The 20,968-nt window shown below is 39.5% G+C and overlaps 1 protein-coding gene across 3 annotated transcripts in view; it reads left to right on the top strand.

Annotated features, from left to right (window-relative positions):
* TMEM45A (transmembrane protein 45A) overlaps positions 1–20,968 on the top strand; it is an 86,120-nt gene that overhangs the window by 48,157 nt on the left and 16,995 nt on the right. For all 3 annotated transcript variants that reach the window (XM_068545583.1, XM_068545585.1, XM_068545582.1), the window contains exons 2-4: positions 10,452–10,643; positions 11,929–12,141; positions 13,503–13,687. In XM_068545583.1, coding sequence (XP_068401684.1) covers positions 10,454–10,643; positions 11,929–12,141; positions 13,503–13,687 — 588 coding nt within the window. In that variant the 5' untranslated portion in view covers positions 10,452–10,453. The remainder of the gene's footprint in view (positions 1–10,451; positions 10,644–11,928; positions 12,142–13,502; positions 13,688–20,968) is intronic.

Genomic DNA, 20,968 nt, shown 5'->3' with positions numbered 1-20,968 from the left:
GATAAGGAAATTTGGTTATTTATGAGACATACAACATTTTAAGATGATAGCTGGAATTACGACTGATAACATACTAGGAATGTCAGGTTTTATATGATTTCTGGACTACTTATAATAGTAACATACACCCATACAATATATTATAGGTATATATTGTATAATATTTTATACAATATAATCTAAAGAAGGTTTAGTATCACTTCTTATTTCCATGTAATTTAACATATCAAATAAGCCTAATTAGTTTAACCCTTCTCTTTTGAGAGAACAAATCCTTCCAGATTTTACAGGGGGCCTCTGGAAACTCCCAAAGTTAGGTCCAAATCAAAAAGACTTCATTTAGAGTTTGGTTTTGAGAAGTTTGTAAAAAATGTCAAGAGGTTTAGAACACTTGATTTAATAGGATCAGAGGTCATTGTGAAATAATAGTTACCCATTTAACCACAGTGACAATAAAAAGATTTCAAAGGCAAATACAGAAAGTTACATGTTGTAAAAAAACCTTAGCTCTCTTAATATTGACTCAGTTTTTCTTCAGTAATCAAACATCTGATAAAGACAACATGAAGCACAGAAAATATATATTTTTTAACATCTTTATTGGAGTATAATTGCTTTACAATGGTGTGTTTGTTTCTGCTTTATAACAAAGTGAATCAACTATACATATACATGTATCCCCATATCTCTTCCCTCTTGCGTCTCCCTCACTCCCACCCTCCCTATCCCACTCCTCTAGGTGATCACAAAGCACCGAGCTGATCTCCCTGTGCTATGCTGCTGCTTCCCACTAGCTATCGGTTTTATATTTGGCAGTGTATATATGTCCATGCCACTCTCTCACTTTGTCCCAGCTGACCCTTCCCCCTCCCCGTGTCCTGAAGTCCATTCTCTAGTAGGTCTGCGTCTTTATCCCCATCCTGCCCCTAGGTTCTTCGTGACCACTTTTTTTTTTTTTTTTAGATTCCATATATATGTGTTAGCATACGGTATTTGTTTTTCTCTTTCTGACTTACTTCACTCTGTATGAAAGACTCTAGGTCCATCCACCTCACTACAAATAACTCAGTTTCGTTTCTTTTTTTGGCTGAGTAATATTCCATTGTATATATGCGCCACATCTTCTTTATCCATTCATCTGTTGATGGACACTTAGGTTGCTTCCATGTCCTGGCTATTGTAAATAGAGCTGCAGTGAACATTTTGGTACATGACTCTTTTTGAATTATGGTTTTCTCAGGGTATATGCCCAGTAGTGGGACTGTTGGGTCATATGGTAGTTCACTTTTAGTTTTTTAAGGAACCTCCATACTGTTCTCCGTAGTGGCTGTATCAATTTACATTCCCACTAACAGTGCAAGAGGGTTCCCTTTTCTCCACACCCTCTCTAGCATTCGTTGTTTGTAGATTTTTTGATGATGGCCATTCTGACCTGTGTGAGGTGATACCTCATTGTAGTTTTGATTTGCATTTCTCTAATCATTAGTGATGTTGAGCATCCTTTCATGTGTTTGTTGGAAATCTGTATATCTTCTTTGGAGAAGTGTCTATTTAGGTCTTCTGCCCATTTCTGGATTGGGTTGTTTGTTTTTTTGATATTGAGCTGCATGAGCTGCTTGTATATTTTGGAGATTAATCCTTTGTCAGTTGCTTTGTTTGCAAATATTTTCTCCCATTCTGAGGGTTGTCTTTTTGTCTTGTTTATGGTTTCCTTTGCTGTGCAAAAGCTTTTAAGTTTCATTAGGTCCCATTTGTTTATTTTTGTTTTTATTTCCATTTCTCTAGGAGGTGGGTCAGAAAGGATCTTGCTGTGATTTATATCATAGAGTGTTCTGCCTCTGTTTTCCTCTAAGAGTTTTATAGTGTCTGGCCTTGCATTTAGGTCTTTAATCCATTTTGAGTAGGTGCACATAATCTGTTTGGACTTGTTTTGATACAGTAGTTAACAGCTAAACTTGTTACATTTCTCTTTTTCCCAAGAGAAAAGAAAAAAAATCTTTTTAAGTTAAGGGGTTTTGACCAAGGGTCTTGTAAACCAGTACTTCTTATTTGGGAAGGGGCTCTGATTTAGCCCCTCAGGGGATATTTATCAATATATGTAGATATCTTTGACTGTCACAACTGGCGGAAGAGTGCTGCCAGAATCTAGTATGTAGAGGCCAGGGATGTTGCTAAACATTTTGGAAAGCACAGTCCAGCCTCACACAACAAAGAATTATGGGCGTGAAATGTTAATGGTGCCGCTGTAGAGAAATTTTGCCCTAGACTAGTGTTTCTAGTTTTTAATGTGCATATGAATTACATGGGGATCTGGCTAAAATGATTCTGATTTGACCTCATGTCCCCAAAGGATTGAACTGGGCTACAGAGTGTTCTCTGTAGATAGGCATCCAGATATCATTATGGATAGAGCTCTTGATAACAGCAACTCCTTCTTTAGAAGGTGTGATGCAAATGAACGTGTCAACACTATTGATTCAGGTGTGGTTACTGCATTTTGGCTGTACATTGCTTAGTAAGTGAGTCTAGGCTGCAGGGTGCCTGCACCTCTGCCCTGAAGCAGAGTGACAAAACTTTCTCTTCTAGGCAGGGAGTGGGTAGCAGAATACCGAGTTTGGAAGTCACGTTTTTGTGGAAGCAGTTTGTCAAGACTGATGAATGTTCTGGATCTTCCCTGGGACATCCAAGAGATTCAGGTTGGCTATGAGGCAGGGCTAACGGAGAGTGAGATTTGAATGTCACCAGAATGAGGTATTGAAGGAGCTGGAGGAGTCCCCTTTGCTGGACATTTTTAAATAAAAATTAGATTCTTATACTGTGGAAGGGTTTAAGGGGTATTAAATGAATTAAAATGCAAAGCACTTACTTGAATGGAGACTGGTAAACAGAAAGCAATGAATAAATGTTAGCTATTATTTTGACACATATGATTTTTAAGTTTTTTTTGTTGCTATAACAAAATAGATTTAAATATTTTTTGTTTTTACACATGATAGAATTTCATTTCCATACTACATAAAATACCCATGAAAATAGAGTATTCAGGAATGGAGTGGATCCACAAAGTTGTCAGGAATAAGCTTCTTTCAGGTTCACTGTTCCTTCTCTTCAATATGGGCCTTATAATTTAAATAGCTGCTAACCTGGTGGTCCGGTGGTTAAGACTCTGTGCTTCCAATGCAGGGGACGTGGGTTCAGTTTCTGGTCAGGGAACTAAGATCCCACATGCCATGTGTCATGGCCAAAAAATAAATAAATAAAACGAAGAATATATTAATTAATTAATTAATTATTAGCTGCTAAGGCTCCAGCCATCAAAATCATGTTCCAGGTTGCCAGGAGAGAAGGAAGGGCAGAAGTGTTCCTTCTCCCTTTTCAATTAGCTCCATTGAAGTATAATTTACATGCAATAAAGTTTATCCCTAAATTTTGTGTGTAATTTGATAATTTTTTTGACAAATATATACACTTGTGTAATTATCTTCACATTCAATATGAAGAATATTTCTATATGTTCTTTTTATCTTGAAAAGTTCCCTCATGCTCCTTGCAGTCAATCCCCTTCCCCTTCCCCCCAGGGAACCACTGAACTGCTTTCTATCATGACAGTTTTGTCTCTTCTAGAATTTCATATAAATGGAATTGTACTCTTTTGTGTCTGGTTTCTTTCACTTAGCACAACGCTTTTGAGATTTATCCAGTAGTTTCAGTAGTTTGTTCCTTTTTATTTAGAGATGTATCAGTTTGTTCACACGTTCACTGGTTGGTGAGCATTTGGGTTGTTTCCAGGTTTTGGTTATTATGCATAAAGCTACTATAAGCATCCGTGTAAAAATCTTTGTGTGGACATAATTTTAATTTCTCTTGGGTAAATACCTAGAAGTGGAATTGCTAAGCTGAATAGTAAGTGTATGTTTAACTTTATAAAAAGTTAAAAAGTGACAAAAAAAAATGGTACAAAAAAAAAAATGAACCATTTTGTGTACCATTTTGTGTCCCCACCTGCAGTGTATGACGTCCAGTTGTCCACATTCTTGCCAACATGTGGTATTGTCTTTTAAACTTTGGCCGTTCTAGTGGATACGTATTGGTATTTGTTATTTTAATTAGCATTTCCCAAATCAATAATGATATTGAACATCTTTTCCTGTGCTTCTTTGCCAATTGCATATAAAAGTTTTAATTTTTCACAGATGACTAGACCTTTGTCAGATGAAGTCATTGCAGACTACTCAGGCCAGCTTTCTTCTTTATTGGCAGCCCTGTGCATTCTGACTTTGACTACAGTAGTAGTAAATAAATACTCTGGCTATGTGCAAAGCTTCACCTCCTTTACATGTGCTAACAGCTCAGTGATAGACAGTCACAGAAGGAGGAGCCCTTTCCCTGTAGTGTTTAACCTCCTCAAATGTACTTGATGAAGACTATTTGATGGGACTATTCAGAAACCTTTTCTAGTCTCTGCCCTTATCCATGAGGAGGCCACATTTAAATCTGAGCGTCTTAGTGCCCCTTTGCTTGTCTCCACATACTCTAAGCCTTTGGTTCTCAAAACTCAAGAATACATAAAAATCAACTGGTGAGTGCTTGTTAAAAACGCAGACTTCTGGGGCTTCCCTGGTGGCACAGTGATTACAAATCTGCCTGCCAATGCAGGGGACACGGGTTCGAGCCCTGGTCTGGGAAGATCCCACATGCCGCGGAGCATCTAGGCCCGTGAGCCACAACTACTGAGCCTGCACTCTGGAGCCCGCGAGCCACAACTACTGAAACCCGTGCGCCTGGAGCCCATGCTCCACAACAAGAGAAGCCACTGCAATGAGAAGCCCGCGCACCTCAACGAGGAGTAGCCCCCGCTCGCCGCAACTAGAGAAAGCCCGTGCACAGCAACGAAGACCCAACGCAGCCAAGAATAAAATAGTAAATAATAAAAATAAATACTGAGCCTCCCCCTGCTGATTGATTCAGTAGATATGAAGTGAGCCCAGGAATCTGCATTTAATTAGCCTCTCCAGCTATTTCTGATCCTGGTTGCCACCCAGGCTAGGGTTTCAGGGAGGTGGGGTCCCAGGCAGGAGCTCATCATTCATTAGCTATTTATTGAGTGCTTACTAGGTGTGAAGTATTATAGGGGATATGGCCCTTGTTCACCAAGAGTTTACACTGAAGGAGGAAATAAGACTTGAATGCAGATAGGGTAACAGCTGCTTGCTCTCCAGGTTAGAGTCAGACTGTTGTTTCTTTCTTGCTCACATTTCACTTTGTGCAAGCCTCACGTTGGTTTAGAATAATTTTTTCTAACTTATTTATTCACTTTTCTCTCTATCAGATTGTGTATTCCTTGAGGGCAAGTGAGCTTCACTGTTGACCTAAAGCATTTTTTTCCATCATCTTTTCCTATTCCTATAACTTTGATTTTGGCAATGACTCCAACCTTAGAACCTTAGCAGTGACTCCAACCTTAGCACCTTGCTTGAGGCACTGTATGTTACAAAATGGTTTGTCTTATCAATGATGCTTTATTATGTTACTGCTGCCATAACCATTCCCTTTGTCATCTATCCATCTTGATGGCCTGGAAGAGAGATAGCAAAGATCAGACATGCTCCATTGGCTTTGGTTTTCACAGCAGGTGGGACATGACTGTGGTCATGTGGGTGAGGTGTCAACGTGAGTCTCGGGAAATACTCTGCTGCACAACGTTTGGACTGGAAGTTAGGATGTTCAAAAGGGTGTGGTCCTTAGATTCAAATTTATGCAGGCATTGTGACATTCTGAAGACTTATTTGCTCAAGTTCAAACTGGAAAGATATGAGCACATAGGTTAAGTCTCCAAGGAGGAAGAGTGGACAGTTTTAGATTTAGACCAGTTGGTATCTGCTTTTCCTTCTGGAACGATTGTAGATTCTCTTCTGGGAGAAGTGAACTGCATTGGACTTGACACTGAGGAAAGTGTGAAGGTAAGGATAATTTAACTAAGAAAAGTCTTTCAAAACAGTTGAAATTTGGGAGAGAAAGAACTGGTATGGAATGATGGAAAATCAGAACAACTTAAAGCTATATATGCTTGTATACACTTTGCTTTGAGAATTAAGGCAAATGGTAAAGTGAGCTCAAGAAATAGCTCAAATTGGTTTAGTGTATTGGAATATATAAATGTCTTGAACTATGAATCACTAATTAAGATTTAGGAATACTTTATTTTGGTGCTGGCTCAAGATGAATTTTTAGTTTAAGTTTTTCTCCATGGTATTTATTTTATATTGAAGTTAGATATTTGGTTGAGATTCCAACAAGTAAGTTGTAGGATTTCTTTCTCTGGGCTATTCTGAGTTCTCTCCTCTTTCTGTACACAGGTCTGGTTTTTGGTTTAAATGGCTTTGGTTAATGGGAATTAACACCTAACACCTGATTTAGATCTTGAGATTTGCCCAATATTATCCCCAAGTGCTAGAGTTTAAAAATATTTCCCTTTCGGGTGGTGAGTGAGTGTGTGTGTATGTCAGGGGGTGGTCAGAAAAAAGGAGCCAATGAGGGTTTTAGGAGTTGCTTCTTGTCTTAGCCCAGAGGGTGATTGTTGGTATCATTAGGAGCAGAGGGTGTTTTTAGATGGGGAGGAGTAAACATTTTTAGGATGAATGGCAGCTGGAAGCCAGTGATTGAATCTTGAAGCCGATCATTTTAGGCCTGCCTGAACCTCTTTCCCCACGAGATTACAAATGGTGCGATTAAGCAGGGAGGATGTTGAGGAAGGACCTTTCGGTTTGCTATCCTGGTGATTTTCCCTGGGGTTTCTGCTAGCTGTCCGGCAGGTATGTTCTGATTTGTGGAAGAGGAAAGCCCTGTGTTCTCCTTCCAAGGGCAATGTGTCTGCTTTTTGGATCTAATTTGAGATCTAATTAAACTCTGGACTACTTTGTTTTTATGAGCAGTGAGTTGTACCTGTAGGCAATAGAAAAACAGGTAACAAAAGACAGATATACAGATAGTGGTGTTCTAGAAGTTGAGTGAAGTGATGTTTGAGGATTTGAGTGATTTTTTTCTCTCCACAGTGGAAGTGAAATCAAGTGAACGCCATTTTGTTGCCAGAAGCAACTGGGTCTGCTTGGTCCCTTCGCCAGGCAAATATAACAAGCTGCTTTGACTTCATTTTGTTTGGGTCTTTTAAACAGAGAAAGATTGGAAGCATCAGAGTGTTTCAGATTCAAAGGCTAAAGATACAGAAGTTCTATAACTGATATAAGAACAAGGAGTCGTTTCTTATCCCACTCTGCTCATCTCAAAATCTTTCAACTATTCCCCATTGCCTCCCTATCACATCCCAATGGGCTGTGCTGAGATATATTGGTCCATTCGGCCTTTGGGGCAGCAGGAACCTGTTAGCTGGTCATAGAGGTGGATTTGGCCTAGAGCTGCACAATTCAGAAATTTTCATGTTATCTCCAAGATAGGTAATATGTTTCACGTGTGTGTTCAAAGTATTTATTAGGTAAAAGTAAACATTTAAAAGCAACCACAGTTTTGGTAACTCTGTTTTGGAATTTTCTTCCTTTTTTTCATATACCAGAAGCCTTAAAAAAAAGGACCAGGCTCCTAACTTCTGAGAAACCTCAATTACCTGCTTCACAGGCTTTCACAATATAGTGAAATTTCACAGGCTAATGGAGAAGGCAGACTTCCAGTAACTAATCACACAAAGAATTCATTAAAGTAAGAACTGGGTGCTTTGAGAAGGTATAAGAGCAGTCCTCTCCTGTCTGGGCCATCAGGGAGGATTTCCCTAAGCAGATAAAACTGAAGAGGCTAGGGGAAGTCAGCCAAGTTTGGGGCAGGAGAGGGTTGACGTAAGGAAGCAGAGGCAGTAAGCCTCAATAACTAATTAGTTTTCAGGGACATAGGTGGACTTTAAGATGACTTTCACATTTTGGGTTTGGGCAAGTGGGTGAATGGTGGTAACTGGAGGAAAAATTATTTTCTGGTAATGGATGGGTAGATAAGATGATTAGTTCAATGGAGGTGTTGTATAAATATGTGATCTTGTATTATAAGAAGGGCTTAGTTGCTCTTGTTAAGTTAGAACTTCACAGTATATAAGGCACTATACAGGTGCAGTGGGGAATAGAAGAATAGATTTATGGTCCCTGCTTTCAAGGAGCTTATTCTTTAATTGCAGTCAAGGAGTTAAATAACCCCTGAAGATTCTAGTAACACTCTAAGACAACAGCAGGAGAAATGTTATAGGCAGTACACAAATGATTGCTAAGTGAATTGTATAGGTGCTTCTTGCTTTTCTGCAATTGGTATCCAAGTAGAATTGCTCATCTGGTTTTACTCTTGTTTTACTTTCATAGTTTGAGATCGGTTGCAGATAGCATGAGCTTGTTTAATAATACTGTGGGTTATTTGCTTTGGAATAACTCATTTTAATTTTAAATTTGTCTCATTTTACAGAAGAGGAAACTAAGGCATGAGAGGTTAAATAACTTTCCCAAAGTCATGTAGCTGGTAAATGGTAAAGTTGGGATTCAGACCTAGTCAACCTGAATCCAAAGTCCCCTCTCCTCAGTTTTTAAAAAATCCTATTTTTTTTTTTTTTTTTTACTAAATATATCCCCTATCTCCTAATTTTAGACATATATATTGTTTCTAATTTGGTGCCTGTATTTCTGGTTAGATCTTTAGGATAAAGTCCTGGAAGTGGATTTCCTGTACCAAGGAATGTAAAGTTTTTAAGTTTCCTTAGAACATATCAAATTCTTTTCCAGAAAGTTCAAAAAATTTACAGTCGAGATGTACTTTTCAATCCCATGTAGAAGCATTTTTCAATTTCACATGGTTGTCTAAGCCAAGACAAATAAGAGGACTCAGTAACACTATGATAAAGATGGTGGTTAGGATAATGAATCACAGAATCTGTTAGAGTAGGACGGAACTCCAGGTGTCATCTAGGCCACCTCCTTCTTTATTAGTTAAGAACCAAGGCTCAGAGAGCTTAAGGGACATAGTCCAAACCATACCTCTAACAGAGTTAGAGTTAGGATAAGAAGCTGCTCTTAGCACTGTGTGATACATTGAGTCAGAGTCTCTTGGATGGTATGGATGATTCAGGGGTGTGCTGAAATGTCCATTTGGGGTCTCAACTGGAGATTTAAGAGACTTTTAATGTTTGAGTCAGCTTCATAGTTCCCCCTTGAAACTTCACAGTTGTGTCAGAGGGATGTGGAAGTAACTCAGAGGGATCTGCCCCGAACTGAGAGGTCCAGTACCCACCCAAGGAGATAAAGAACTCTTCTGGGCCAGGGGGAACCCTGAAATCCCCTTTCATGAGTTCTCCTGCATCTGGCCTACTGTCAGATCCACAGGGATGATTCTGAACTCTCTTTTCATTATTCTGGAGATGGTGCAATATGTTTGAAGAAAGGGCTGCTCACATAATTCAAAACTCATATAATTCAAGACTGGTTTTCTATAGCACTCACCAAAAAAGAAGGAGGATATTTGTTTTTTATTGCTCGATCATGCAGCAATAGTGTAAACAGAATTTACAAATTGATTTGGCTTGGTATCCCTCTGGATAGGCTGGGTTAAGCTGTTAAACCTCAACATTTTAATGACTTAACACAATAAAAGGTTGCTTCTTGCAAAAATCTGATGCAGGCTGGTTGACTGTCTTCTGTGTTGCAGATATGCCATGCCAAGGTCTCCAAAGCATGGGAAAAGAGAGTTAAAGGAGTCATATAGTCTCTTAACTGACTCAGCCTGGAAGTGACAAATGCCACAGTCCATTGGCCAGCACTAGAAACGTGGTTCTGATTCAAATGGAGAAGAGGCTGGGAAAAGTGCATGGAAGAGTACACAGATACTTGATGAGCACTAATGGTCTCTTCCACACACTTGATGCTTGATACTTTGAAATTACCTACTTAAAATTTTTTGTAGGCAATCTCATATCATTTCAAGTCTTAAACATAAAAGTAAAACTTTCCTGTTACTTCCTTTCAAATATACTTAAAGTGTAAGTGTTGGTTGAGTACACACTATCATTTTTAATAGATCTTTTGAGCTCCCTGTTAAAAACAATGAAACTTTTCAAAAATAGTTGTGAGATTTAGGTAAGTCATTTCACTTCTCTAAACCTGTATCCCAGTTGAAAATGTGACTTAACTCCTCATTCATGGGTATGTTGTGAAAATTAGATTAGAGATCACATGTAAAACACTTGATACAGTGCCTGGAACAAGGTAAGTGTTCAACAAATGTAGATTTTTCCTCTTTTTCGTATTGTTGGTATTGTAATGGATCTACCACTGTCGACAGTAATACTGGATCCTCTGGCTCAGAGGTGTATCCATCATCATCAGAAGATAGTGTACTTTACAGGAATAAATGATGCTTTGGCCAAATTCTGGAAATGAAGTGTCTTCATCTTCTGTATGTTCTTATTTTGGTAGTCATGGGGAATTTCAAAGGCCATGCTCTCCCTGGAACCTTCTTCTTTATCTTGGGGATTTGGTGGACAACAAAGTGCATTCTGAAATATGCCTTCAAAAAGCACAAGCGGACTTCCTACCTTGATTCCAAAGTATTATTCCATCGAGTAGAAATTTTGGAGGGAATCATAATAGCTGGAATGGCTTTAACTGGTGAGTGACGCTTTTCTGTGTTCTGTTTGCTTTTTGGGGTATTTTCACATGAAAAGAGAAGATTCAATATCAAAACAAGAAATTGCTAAAATAAAATTTTTATTCAAAAATACCCAAATACATATTCTAATTGTAATTTCTATCTGATATAATTTACTAGAAGGTGATACTTCATGTTTATACAAAGGGCTCTTCCTTAATGAGTTAGTCATAGCAATTAACTTGCCTGCCCATTCAAGGTGAATTTCCTTTGTAGAATTAGTTGGAGCCTTTAAAATAATTTTATATCAATTATTCTGATGCCTAAACTCTATCGGAAACCATTTTTCAAAATGACACCAAAATAATCAAATGATTATTAATAATCAAATGATTATGAAGGCTTCAATAATAAATCATTGCTGATAGGCTGTCCAGACGGTCAGGCTGAAGAAAACCTTATCTCCTGCGCTCATCCTTTTTGTATGATTACTAAATTAGAGAGGGAGGTTGGGCCAGATGATTGTAAGGCCTTTCCATTGGCTCTATGATTCTGTAAAAATGTTCTGTGTTTTTAAAGTTCCACTTCAGCCTTTCCGTTATGAAAGGAAAAACTTCCTAATTTTCCTTTGGATTTCTTCATGCTTTGTTCATGGTGATAGGTCTTTGCCATGGCCATCCAATTACAGAGCAACCATTTACAAAGAGAGGAATTTCCTTGCCAAATTCTATAGATTTATAAATAAAGCAGCATCCTCAAGAAAGCTTAAATGTTTGTGTAACTGACTAGACTATATGCTGTATCTGTCTGTGCTTTCTCGGTTATCCTTAATTGGGGAGAAGCTGAACTCTAGCATTTTAATCCTGAACCAAGCACAACTCCCTACCCAAAGACATAGTGTGTAAGAAGGAAGTAATCAGATGCCATAGAACTAATCTCACAAATCTAAATCCAAAATTACTCAGGATTTATCTTGTCATTAAATTAAAATAGGAACTAAGACCATCAGTGGAACTGATCAGGGAGCTCAGTGGAACTAAGATCATAAGCTTTGAAGATCTGAAATAGCTGTTTGACTGAATTGGCTATCTTTGACTAAAAGTGATTATCCAAACCAGTATTTGAAGCTCTAAAACCAGCCTAAAGAACCAGTGCTCAGCTGTTAGGGAACAGCCCAGAAAGATGAATCAATGTGATAAAAGGACACTATATTGGACTAAGCAGTAGGCTGATCCTTTTGCATCTTCCTGTTTTCTCAATAAAGTTATGGAAAGATTGCTTAAAGTGTGATATGTCCCTCTGTAGGCATGCTTGGAGAACAGTTTATTCCTGGAGGACCGCACCTGACCTTATATGACTACAAAGAGGGCCAGTGGGTCCAACTCCTGGGCTGGCATCATTTTACCATGTACTTCTTCTTTGGGCTGCTGGGTGTGACAAACATCTTATGTTCCACCATCAGGTCACTTCCTGCCTCCTTTACCAAGTTAATGTTAGCAAATGCCTTATTTGTGGAAGGTAAGTATGAGTATTTTCATATACCTTTCACTATTATTGGACATTTGTCTAGCCCTTTACAATAATACTCCTTTAGGATCCTGGTGCAGCCTTGATCCACAGGGCCATCTGTTTGGGCCATGGTGAGCTATTGAGATGTCCTAGACAGGATGCCCAAGTTTTTCCTTCCCTACTGACTCATTTAGTACAGCTGGACAAACACAGTCATTCAATGTGTTTTATTCACATTTCACATCTGTCTTAAAGAACCACCTACCATGGTTATTTATCTCTGGTTCATCCTGGAGATTATCATTATTTCCATCTTTAACATGTGACACTGAGCTCAGAGTAGTGAAGCATATATATCCTCAAACGAGGAGACCACTCACAACAGAGTAGCTTCCATACCTACAAACTAGCCTTTTTAATATTGATATAGTAAAACTCCACCATTACATGATAAGCAGGGTCCAAAAAATTCAGTCACAGAAAAATGAGGTCCTAACATTTTTTTGTTCAGTTGGCCTCCCTGTTACTGTATAAGGAAACACTGAAAACAAGTATTTAATGACTTGTTTTCATTTATTTCATATGTAAGGAATAGATTGATCATAGAACTAAAAAAGCCCCCAGTTATCAGGAGGCAGTCATTTCCTAACGTCCACCTTGCCTCCCACGTCTAAAGGTAAGAGCTTTTGCCAAACGCTCTTTGAAAACAAGAGCTAGATAAAAGTTGGGCACCAACAACTAAGCATGATTCTCATTATCTCAGGATGTTACCGTATTTTGAATGAACATTCTTTCCTCCTCATCCAAATGAAAAGAATGAAGCTGAAGCCGGAATCTGTCCATGGGATTAAAAAATGTAGCTAGCTACTACTTCTTGGGAGCTTCCAGAGAATCTTGTCATACCCATCAAAGTGCACTTTTATGATTTGTGTGTATATCTGCTGTCTCCAGTGGACTGAATTCCTTAAGGCGAGGCTTTGTCTCATTCCTCTGCCTCTTCACCCTAACTCCTGCTGCCCTGCCCTCATCATGCTTATTATTCATCCTTTTGCATAAAAGATGCTTTGAAATATAGTTGGTTGAAAATGTCATGACATATTGGAGGAGAGAATAAAGGTTGGGGAAGGGAAAAGGAGGTTTCAAAGATTCCGTCCTAAAGAGGTAGTGGTGACTCCAAAAATGGTAGAGGTTTCCATTATTGTGGGAAGCAGTGGGCACCTGATATTTCGGACAAAGAAATGTGTGTGTTTGTAAAGTTGTGTGTCGAGAGAGAGAGAGAGAGAGAGAGAGAGAGAGAGAGGGAGAGAAGGAGAGAGAAACAGTAGGTAGTTTCATTGAAAAAGACAAACTATTTTTTCTCCCTGTATCAGGTTTTGTCTTCTACAATCACACTCATGGTCGGGAAATGCTGGACATCTTTGTGCACAAGCTTCTGGTCTTGGTCATCTTTTTGACAGGCCTGATTGCCTTCTTGGAGCTCTTCATACTGACCAATATAACTGTGGAGCTTCTGCGGATAAGCTTTTTCCTACTTCAGGGAAGCTGGTTCTGGCAGGTGAGTTGGGCCTCCAATTAATGTACCTGGTGTCTCCACTGATAACCTTCTCTCTTTGATTGGTGGGTGTTTTGCTCTAGAACCCAGAGACTTCCTTCTGATGTGCTGCTGGTAGCGAGAATGTGGACCTTTGAGAGGTGATGTTTCTTTGAGTGGCCCGGCGGCCCTGGGGGGAGCCGTGATAGAGCAGCAGGGAAGGAGGTTGGGTGTGTACATTTTCATCACACACCTGAGTATCCATTTTGTAGGAACTCTGAGCCAGTGCTTTTAGCTGGAAGCAGTTCCTGATGCTAAAGCAGCTTAAAGCCTAATGGGTAATAAGCTCAAGAAACATGTGGAAGGCAGGAAAGAGAGGAAATTATTATGTATTGAGAAACAACTATGTGCTGGCCACTGTATGGGACTTTTACACGCACATTGTTTCATTTTGTCCTCATGATGACTTGGACGTTAGGTATTATCATCCGCAATTTACTGACAAAGAAGACTCAGAGAGACCAAGTTACTTTCCCAGGATCACACAGTAATGGAGCTAGCACCTAAATGTGGGTCTGTCTGACTCCAAATCCCAGGCACTTTCCATTTTACTGTTGACTCCCTAACGGAGTGTTGAAAACATGTATTCCAATCAGTGAACATATATTTTATAGAGACTGATAAATTATAATCCAACATACATATATAGATGTAAAGAAAGTCTGGGATGAAAGGTGAATGTGGTTTAATCAGGGAAGATTTCTTAGAGATTTTTAGTCGCTAAAGTGCAGGGATTTGGGATGAGGAGGTTATTCCAAGGATTTGCATTTCAGCGAGGAGTAGTAAGAAAGCACTGGTGGGCAAGAGGAAGAGAAACATCATGGTCAAAACATCATGGCTAGGACACATGTGATATTTAAGCTTATGGGGGACTAGAAAGACTGTTGGAGCAGAGGCTAGTAAAGAGGGGACTAGATTCAGGGCTTATTTTTATTTTTATTTTTTTAAAAATTTTATTTATTTATTTATGGCTGTGTTGGGTCTTCGTTTCTGTGCGAGGGCTTTCTCTAGTTGTGGCAAGTGGGGGCCACTCTTCATCGTGGTGCGCGGGCCTCTCACTGTCACGGCCTCTCTTGTTGCGGAGCACAGGCTCCAGACACGCAGGCTCAGTAATTGTGGCTCACGGGCCTAGTTGCTCCGCAGCATGTGGGATCTTCCCAGACCAGGGCTCGAACCCGTGTCCCCTGCATTGGCAGGCAGATTCTCAAGCACTGCACCACCAGGGAAGCCCAGGGCTTATTTTGAAGGAAAAATGATATAGAAAAAATAACAAATACCTTATCATGTGATAAAATTGATAATCGGTGAATTTAACCAGCTGGTATACAGAAGTTGTTCTGTGAGATTATTTATCATCTGCTGGGAAGCGAAATAGAATGGCATGTAAAACATGATTAAGCATTCTATATCTCTTGATTGGAATGTTTTGCTGTGTACATGTATTACCGATTCAAAACTAAAAATAAATTAAAAAAAATTTTAAAGTGATAACTTCCGGTCAAGATGACACAGTGAGTTTATGCTTCAGTGTATCTCCTCTGCTTCAAACATATAACAATGACACGTAAACTATCAAAAATACCTATAAAATAAAAAAGAAATCAAAAGAAGAGAAAAGTAAATGAAAGTAAGAGAGTAAAAAATACATAGTTGCAATTAAACAACACAAACAAAAATAGGGCAAGCCGCCTGTGGGCCAGACACAGAATAGAAATGCATAGCCAGAGTAGAGCTGGGCTGCAGGCCTGCGGGCTCCAGGTCTAGGGTAGACATGGCAGTTGGTTCTTTGGCTCCAGGGGAGCTAAAAGGAAATTGAAGGGTTCCTCTTGATGTGGGGATAAAACCAGGTTCTTGGAGCTCTTTTTAGTTATATGTTTACATCTTCTCTACTCCTAATTGCTTTACATCCATTTGATCTTTCACTTTCTGATAGAGGTCTGTTAAAATTTTATCTTATAGTTATGGATTTGTCAATTTCTCCTTATTTTCAATTTTTTCTTTAATGTCATGAGGCTGTATTCTGTTTCACCCCTTCTCGTTTTTTGAGTTGAATGTTCACTTATTTTCAGTTTTTCTTGTTTTTAAATAAATACACCTAAGGCTATAGAATTTCTTCTATACACTACTGTAGCTACCTCCTGTAAGATTTGGTGTGTGGTAGCTTTCACTCTTGGGCAATTTTTTTTTTTTTTAACATCTTTATTGGAGTATAATTGCTTTACAATGGTGTGTTAGTTTCTGCTTTATAACAAAGTGAATCAGTTATACATATACATATGTTCCCATATCTCTTCCCTCCTGCGTCTCCCTCCCTCCCACCCTCCCTATCCCACCCCTCTAGGTGGTCACAAAGCACTGAGCTGATCTCGCTGTGCTATGCGACTGCTTCCCACTAGCTATCTATTTTCCGTTTGGTAGTGTATATATGCCCATGCCACTGTCTCATTTGTCACAGCTTACCCTTCCCCCTCCCCATATCCTCAAGTCCATTCTCTAGTAGGTCTGTGTCTTTATTCTCTTGGGCAGTTTTGAATGTTGCATTTTCTATGTGCTTTCCTTTTTAATTTATGAGTTATTTAGGAGTGTACTTTTCAGTTTCCAAAAATATTTTTTCTTTTTATTATTTATTTTCAACTGAATTGCTTTGTATGTGTTCTCTTTGAAATGTGTTGGGACTTCCTTTGGGACATAGCCCGATGTCAGTGGTAGTAAATGTTCCATGTATTTGAAAAGAAAGTATATTCTGTCTTTGCTGTGTTGAAGATTCTACATATATTTACTAAATCAAGTTTCTTAAAGAGCTAAATATTCAAATAAAGAAGTTAGAAAGTAAGAAAAAAGGGGAGGGCTTCCCCGGTGGTGCAGTGGTTAAGAAACTGCCTGCCAATATAGGGGACACGGATTCGAGCCCTGATCCGGGAAGATCCCACATGCCGTGGAGCAACTAAGCCCATGCGCCACAACTACTGAGCCTGCGCTCTAGAGCCCACGAGCCACAACTACTGAAGCCCACGCACCTAGAGCCCGAGCTCCGCAACAAGAGAAGCCACTGCAATGAGAAGCCTGCGTGCCGCAACTAGAGAAAGCCACGCGCAGCAACAAAGACCCAATGCAGCCAAGAATAACTAATAAATAAATTTATTAAAAAAAAAAAAGAAAAAAGGGGAAACCCAAAGAGAGTTGAAGAAAGGAATAATAAAGGTAAGAGCAGAATTAATGAAACTAATTTGAGTTCCATTGATAATTAATGATTAATTAAATATCTGAGGGAGGAAGCTGTGGGCTGTCACAACTGAGAATAGGTTGGCTTAATTTTGTCCCTTTTGGAAGAGAAATAATCTTTTCACATTTCCCCAGGAGCTTTTCTAAGGAAGAGATATGAGGTTAAAGTCTTGGGGCATAAATATGAGATTATTTTTAAAAATTTCCAGCCATCATTATGTCTAGACTAGTATCTTTCTTTACCTGGCAGCGAGACTAAGTAAACTTAAAGGAAAATGAACATTTCATACCAATGTAAACACACACACTGGCAGGAAATGAAGCTTTAGCCATAGTACATCTCCTCCCCCGCCCCTCCCTGTTAGATTCCTCTGAAACAAAAATGTTTCAGGGACTTAGGTGAATTTATTATGCTTCCATGTTTTGTTTCTATGAATGTTTATGCCCAAAACTCTATCTCAAGCTAATACTATTACATTGTGATTTCCTTTTCACCATATTTTTTTCTCTCACTACTTCTCCATACATGGTTAATATTAAGCACAATACTAGCGCTTTAACAATATATAGACAGATTAGAGAAAAGGTACACCTAGATTCTTGGAACCATAAGTATGGAGAGGTGAACTGAATGAGGCAAATGCTCACAGTGGCCATTTTTAAAATAACTCATCTATAAATAATTAGGTAATAGACAAACCTGGAGGGAATTCCCCTCCCAACCTATTAAAAATGGTTTCTTTCCTAAACCACATTACAGCCAAATATATTTTCTCAAAAACCTAACCATGGTGCTATTTAAAAAAGAAAAAAAAATCCCTTGGGTCCATTTATTCCATGAATCTGAGTCTGTGTGTGGGACAGTATTTCTAAAGCTCACTTTTGCGCTTTGTCATTCCCAAATTCCCACCCTTCGTTGTCAGAGCCATGGCACGGGGAGAATCAGGAAATGAGGAAGACACACCTGTTGCCTTTGCTTCTCAAGACTTTGGACAATTGCTTCAGCTGTACCACCCAGCTCCACTAATTGCACCAGCAACTCCCATGATCCCCAGATCTCTAAGCCCAAACTGAAACACAGACTTGTCTTACTTTTAAGAATGATAAAAGTTCATTTGAAAATGACAAAAAGACCCAACTAAGCAGCAGTGGTCTGAGGTCTGATATGGTAGATCAAACACTTGCTTAGGCTTATAGTGTTGAAATAAGTGACTGGAAAATAAGAAATAAAACACTAGGAAAGTCCAACTAACCTATAGGTAATGGGCCCTGGCTGGATGCCTATTAGAGAAGATAATTATTTACATTTTAAATGTGATACTAATGAAGCTTAAACTAGTCAAAAACAGATGTTCAGGAGTGACATACAAGATATAGCAAGAAAAAAATTCTTTTTCAGACCTTTTTTTCTTGGAATTTTATATTAGGAAGGAAATTAGGACAGCAGATGAAAGAATAGTGACTGACTTTTACATTTAAAGGAAGATTTAATGGGTTGTGGCATTATCTGGCCTTAATTTTCAGCTTTCCTAATTTACTTGGGTTTAGCCTGAAGTGACTTTCCAAACGTTTCTATGGCTTTCAGTATAATCACATCTGTTAACTCTGTTCACAGGCTTCACAGTGGCCTTCAGTCAAATATTTAGCTTTCAATATATTAGGCTCTGGGGATCCCAGTGAGATTAGCAGTAAAGGGTACTCAAAGTTTCTCTTTTCCTGGTGTAAAACAGTAAATACTTTGGTAAAATTGATGATGACTGAGAGATTTCATTTTGGAAGCTCCAAAAAAAGAGTTGTGACTATGGCATGGAGGGAGAAGTCTGTGAGCCTCCAGGTCAGGCAGACCTGGGTCTGAATTCTGGATCTGCCATATTAATCACATGACCATAGACTAGCTATTCTGTGTGCTTAAGATTCCTCAAATAAAAAATAGAAATGGTGTCTCATGAGACTGTTGCTCGAATGAAATATTCCAACCTGAAAATACCTCATGCCTTGAGGAGATATTGTTGATTCCATAGGAAGAGGGTTGAGAAAGCTTCCAGAAGGAGGTAAACTTGAGTTGGGGTTTGAAAGATGGATGAGAGTCACCAGTGTGTCCAGGCTTGAGCTTTAGGACAGTTGATACTCTTCTGCTTATTTCAGCCTTAGCTCCTTCCTGTATTAGTGTCCTAGGGCTGCAGTCACAAATTCCCACAAGCAGGAAGACTTAAAACAATGGAAATTTATGCTTCACTGTTCTGGGAGATGGAACTAAGAATCAAGGTGTCAGCAGGTTGATTCTTTCTTGGGGGCCCAAAGGGAGAATTTGTCCCATGCTGCCCTCCTAGTCAGTTGCCAGCAATCCTTGACTTGGCAGCATGACTCCAATCTCTGCCTCCATAGTCACACCTGTGTGTTTCTGTGCACCTGTGTCTTCATATGGACTTCTTATAAGGACACCCATCATTAGATTCAGGGCCAGTTCTGATCCAATATGACCTCATCTCATCTGGATGACATCTACAAATAACTTATTTCCAAATGAGGTCACATTCACAGGTATCAGGGGTTAGGGTTTCAACATGCCCTTTTAGAGGGCACCATTTAACCCACAACAACTGCTAACTCTCCCCTCTGGGAGCTGGAGCAAATCACTCCCCAAGCAGGGGTAGATGGGTGGTGTGGACGGCATTGAAGGAACATAGGTGACACTGAAAGGTGGGAACTGGAGAGCTAGTCCATTGTGCATTAAACTCAACCTCCCTAAAAGGCCCTTTCTTGACCCAGAATTTCTCTGTCATCCTCCCTGAATTGATGAGAGAGGGGGACATGAGAGGCAGATTCTCATGGTCCTGACACCCTAGCTAAAATGGCTGGGCCCCTTGAACTGAGAATTGACTACATGACTTGAGTTTCCTTCTTGTCATTTCCAAACAGTGAGCACAGAGGAACGAGCAAGTCTTGCTTTCTTCCAGGGCCTTCAGAGACCTGGGCTCTGGTCACTGTGGTCTCCACAGTGAGCTTTCCTAACAGTATATAAAGGGGTATTGCAAAACACGGATATGTCCAAACAGCAGGCAAACTAGCTGGGTGGCATTTTCCTCCTGGAGTTTCTGGATACTGTAGGTTCAGATCTCTAATCTGATGACTGATCTATCTTTTGCCAGTGGTGTTAACACCTCATCCCTTTAGAACGTGACCATGTCCTAATTCAGAATCCCCAGCCCTTGGTGGGTGAGGCACAGCAACAATGACGCAAATACTTTTGTAACTGTTTGGAGATGGAAGGGCAGGCTCGTGTGTTACTTAGTTTTCTTATCTCTAAAATAGAGACAACAAAGGGAATCTGTCTCCTGGGATGTAGAGAAGGGCAGGAAGGAGTTATTACAGAGTACCTTGCTAATTTCAACTCGTGATATTTTGGAAAAATTTATGAATGTGACATTGGTTAATAAATAAAATGCATAGCACCAGAGTAAAAATAAAGACCTCTGGATTGCTCCACTTGGTCAGGCAACTACCAACCTGAATGATGAAACGATGGAGAGCACATGTTGTGGCTCATGCTTTGGAAAAAAAATAGAAATATTTCTATTTTTAGAAATAAGCTGAGACTGCAGACTTTTGTGTGACGTTCCCTAATTTTTTAAATGTTGAAAACTAATTCAAATTATTTTAAAAAGTGTGCAGGCCAGGCAAAGCATGTCTGTGATGCAGATGTGGCCCAGGGTCTGCCAGTCTATAATCTGTGTTTTAAGGGTAAGACAGTAATGTGTCTTCATGGGACCAACTACCATCTCAGTACTGATTGTTCAAACCGTATCAGAACTGCTGAGATGACTCACGTGGACCCTGTCGTCCAGGCCACTGTCCTTCATACTGCTCCACTGAGAAAGGCTAAATGATGAAAGAGAGTGTGGGGTAGAAGAAAGAACACACAGAGTTTGGGAGCCAGGCGCTCCTGGTTTGGAACCCTGTCTTAGTCATTTGGCCATTTTGCAATGTTGGGGAAGTTGCTGAGGTCTCTGAGTTCCAGTTTTA

The sequence above is a fragment of the Eschrichtius robustus genome, chromosome 6, assembly GCF_028021215.1.
Source record: "Eschrichtius robustus isolate mEscRob2 chromosome 6, mEscRob2.pri, whole genome shotgun sequence".
In the NCBI taxonomy this organism is placed as follows: domain Eukaryota; kingdom Metazoa; phylum Chordata; class Mammalia; order Artiodactyla; family Eschrichtiidae; genus Eschrichtius; species Eschrichtius robustus.
The sequence above is the reverse complement of the archived record's forward strand: the minus strand, read 5'-3'. Positions and strand labels throughout refer to the sequence as shown.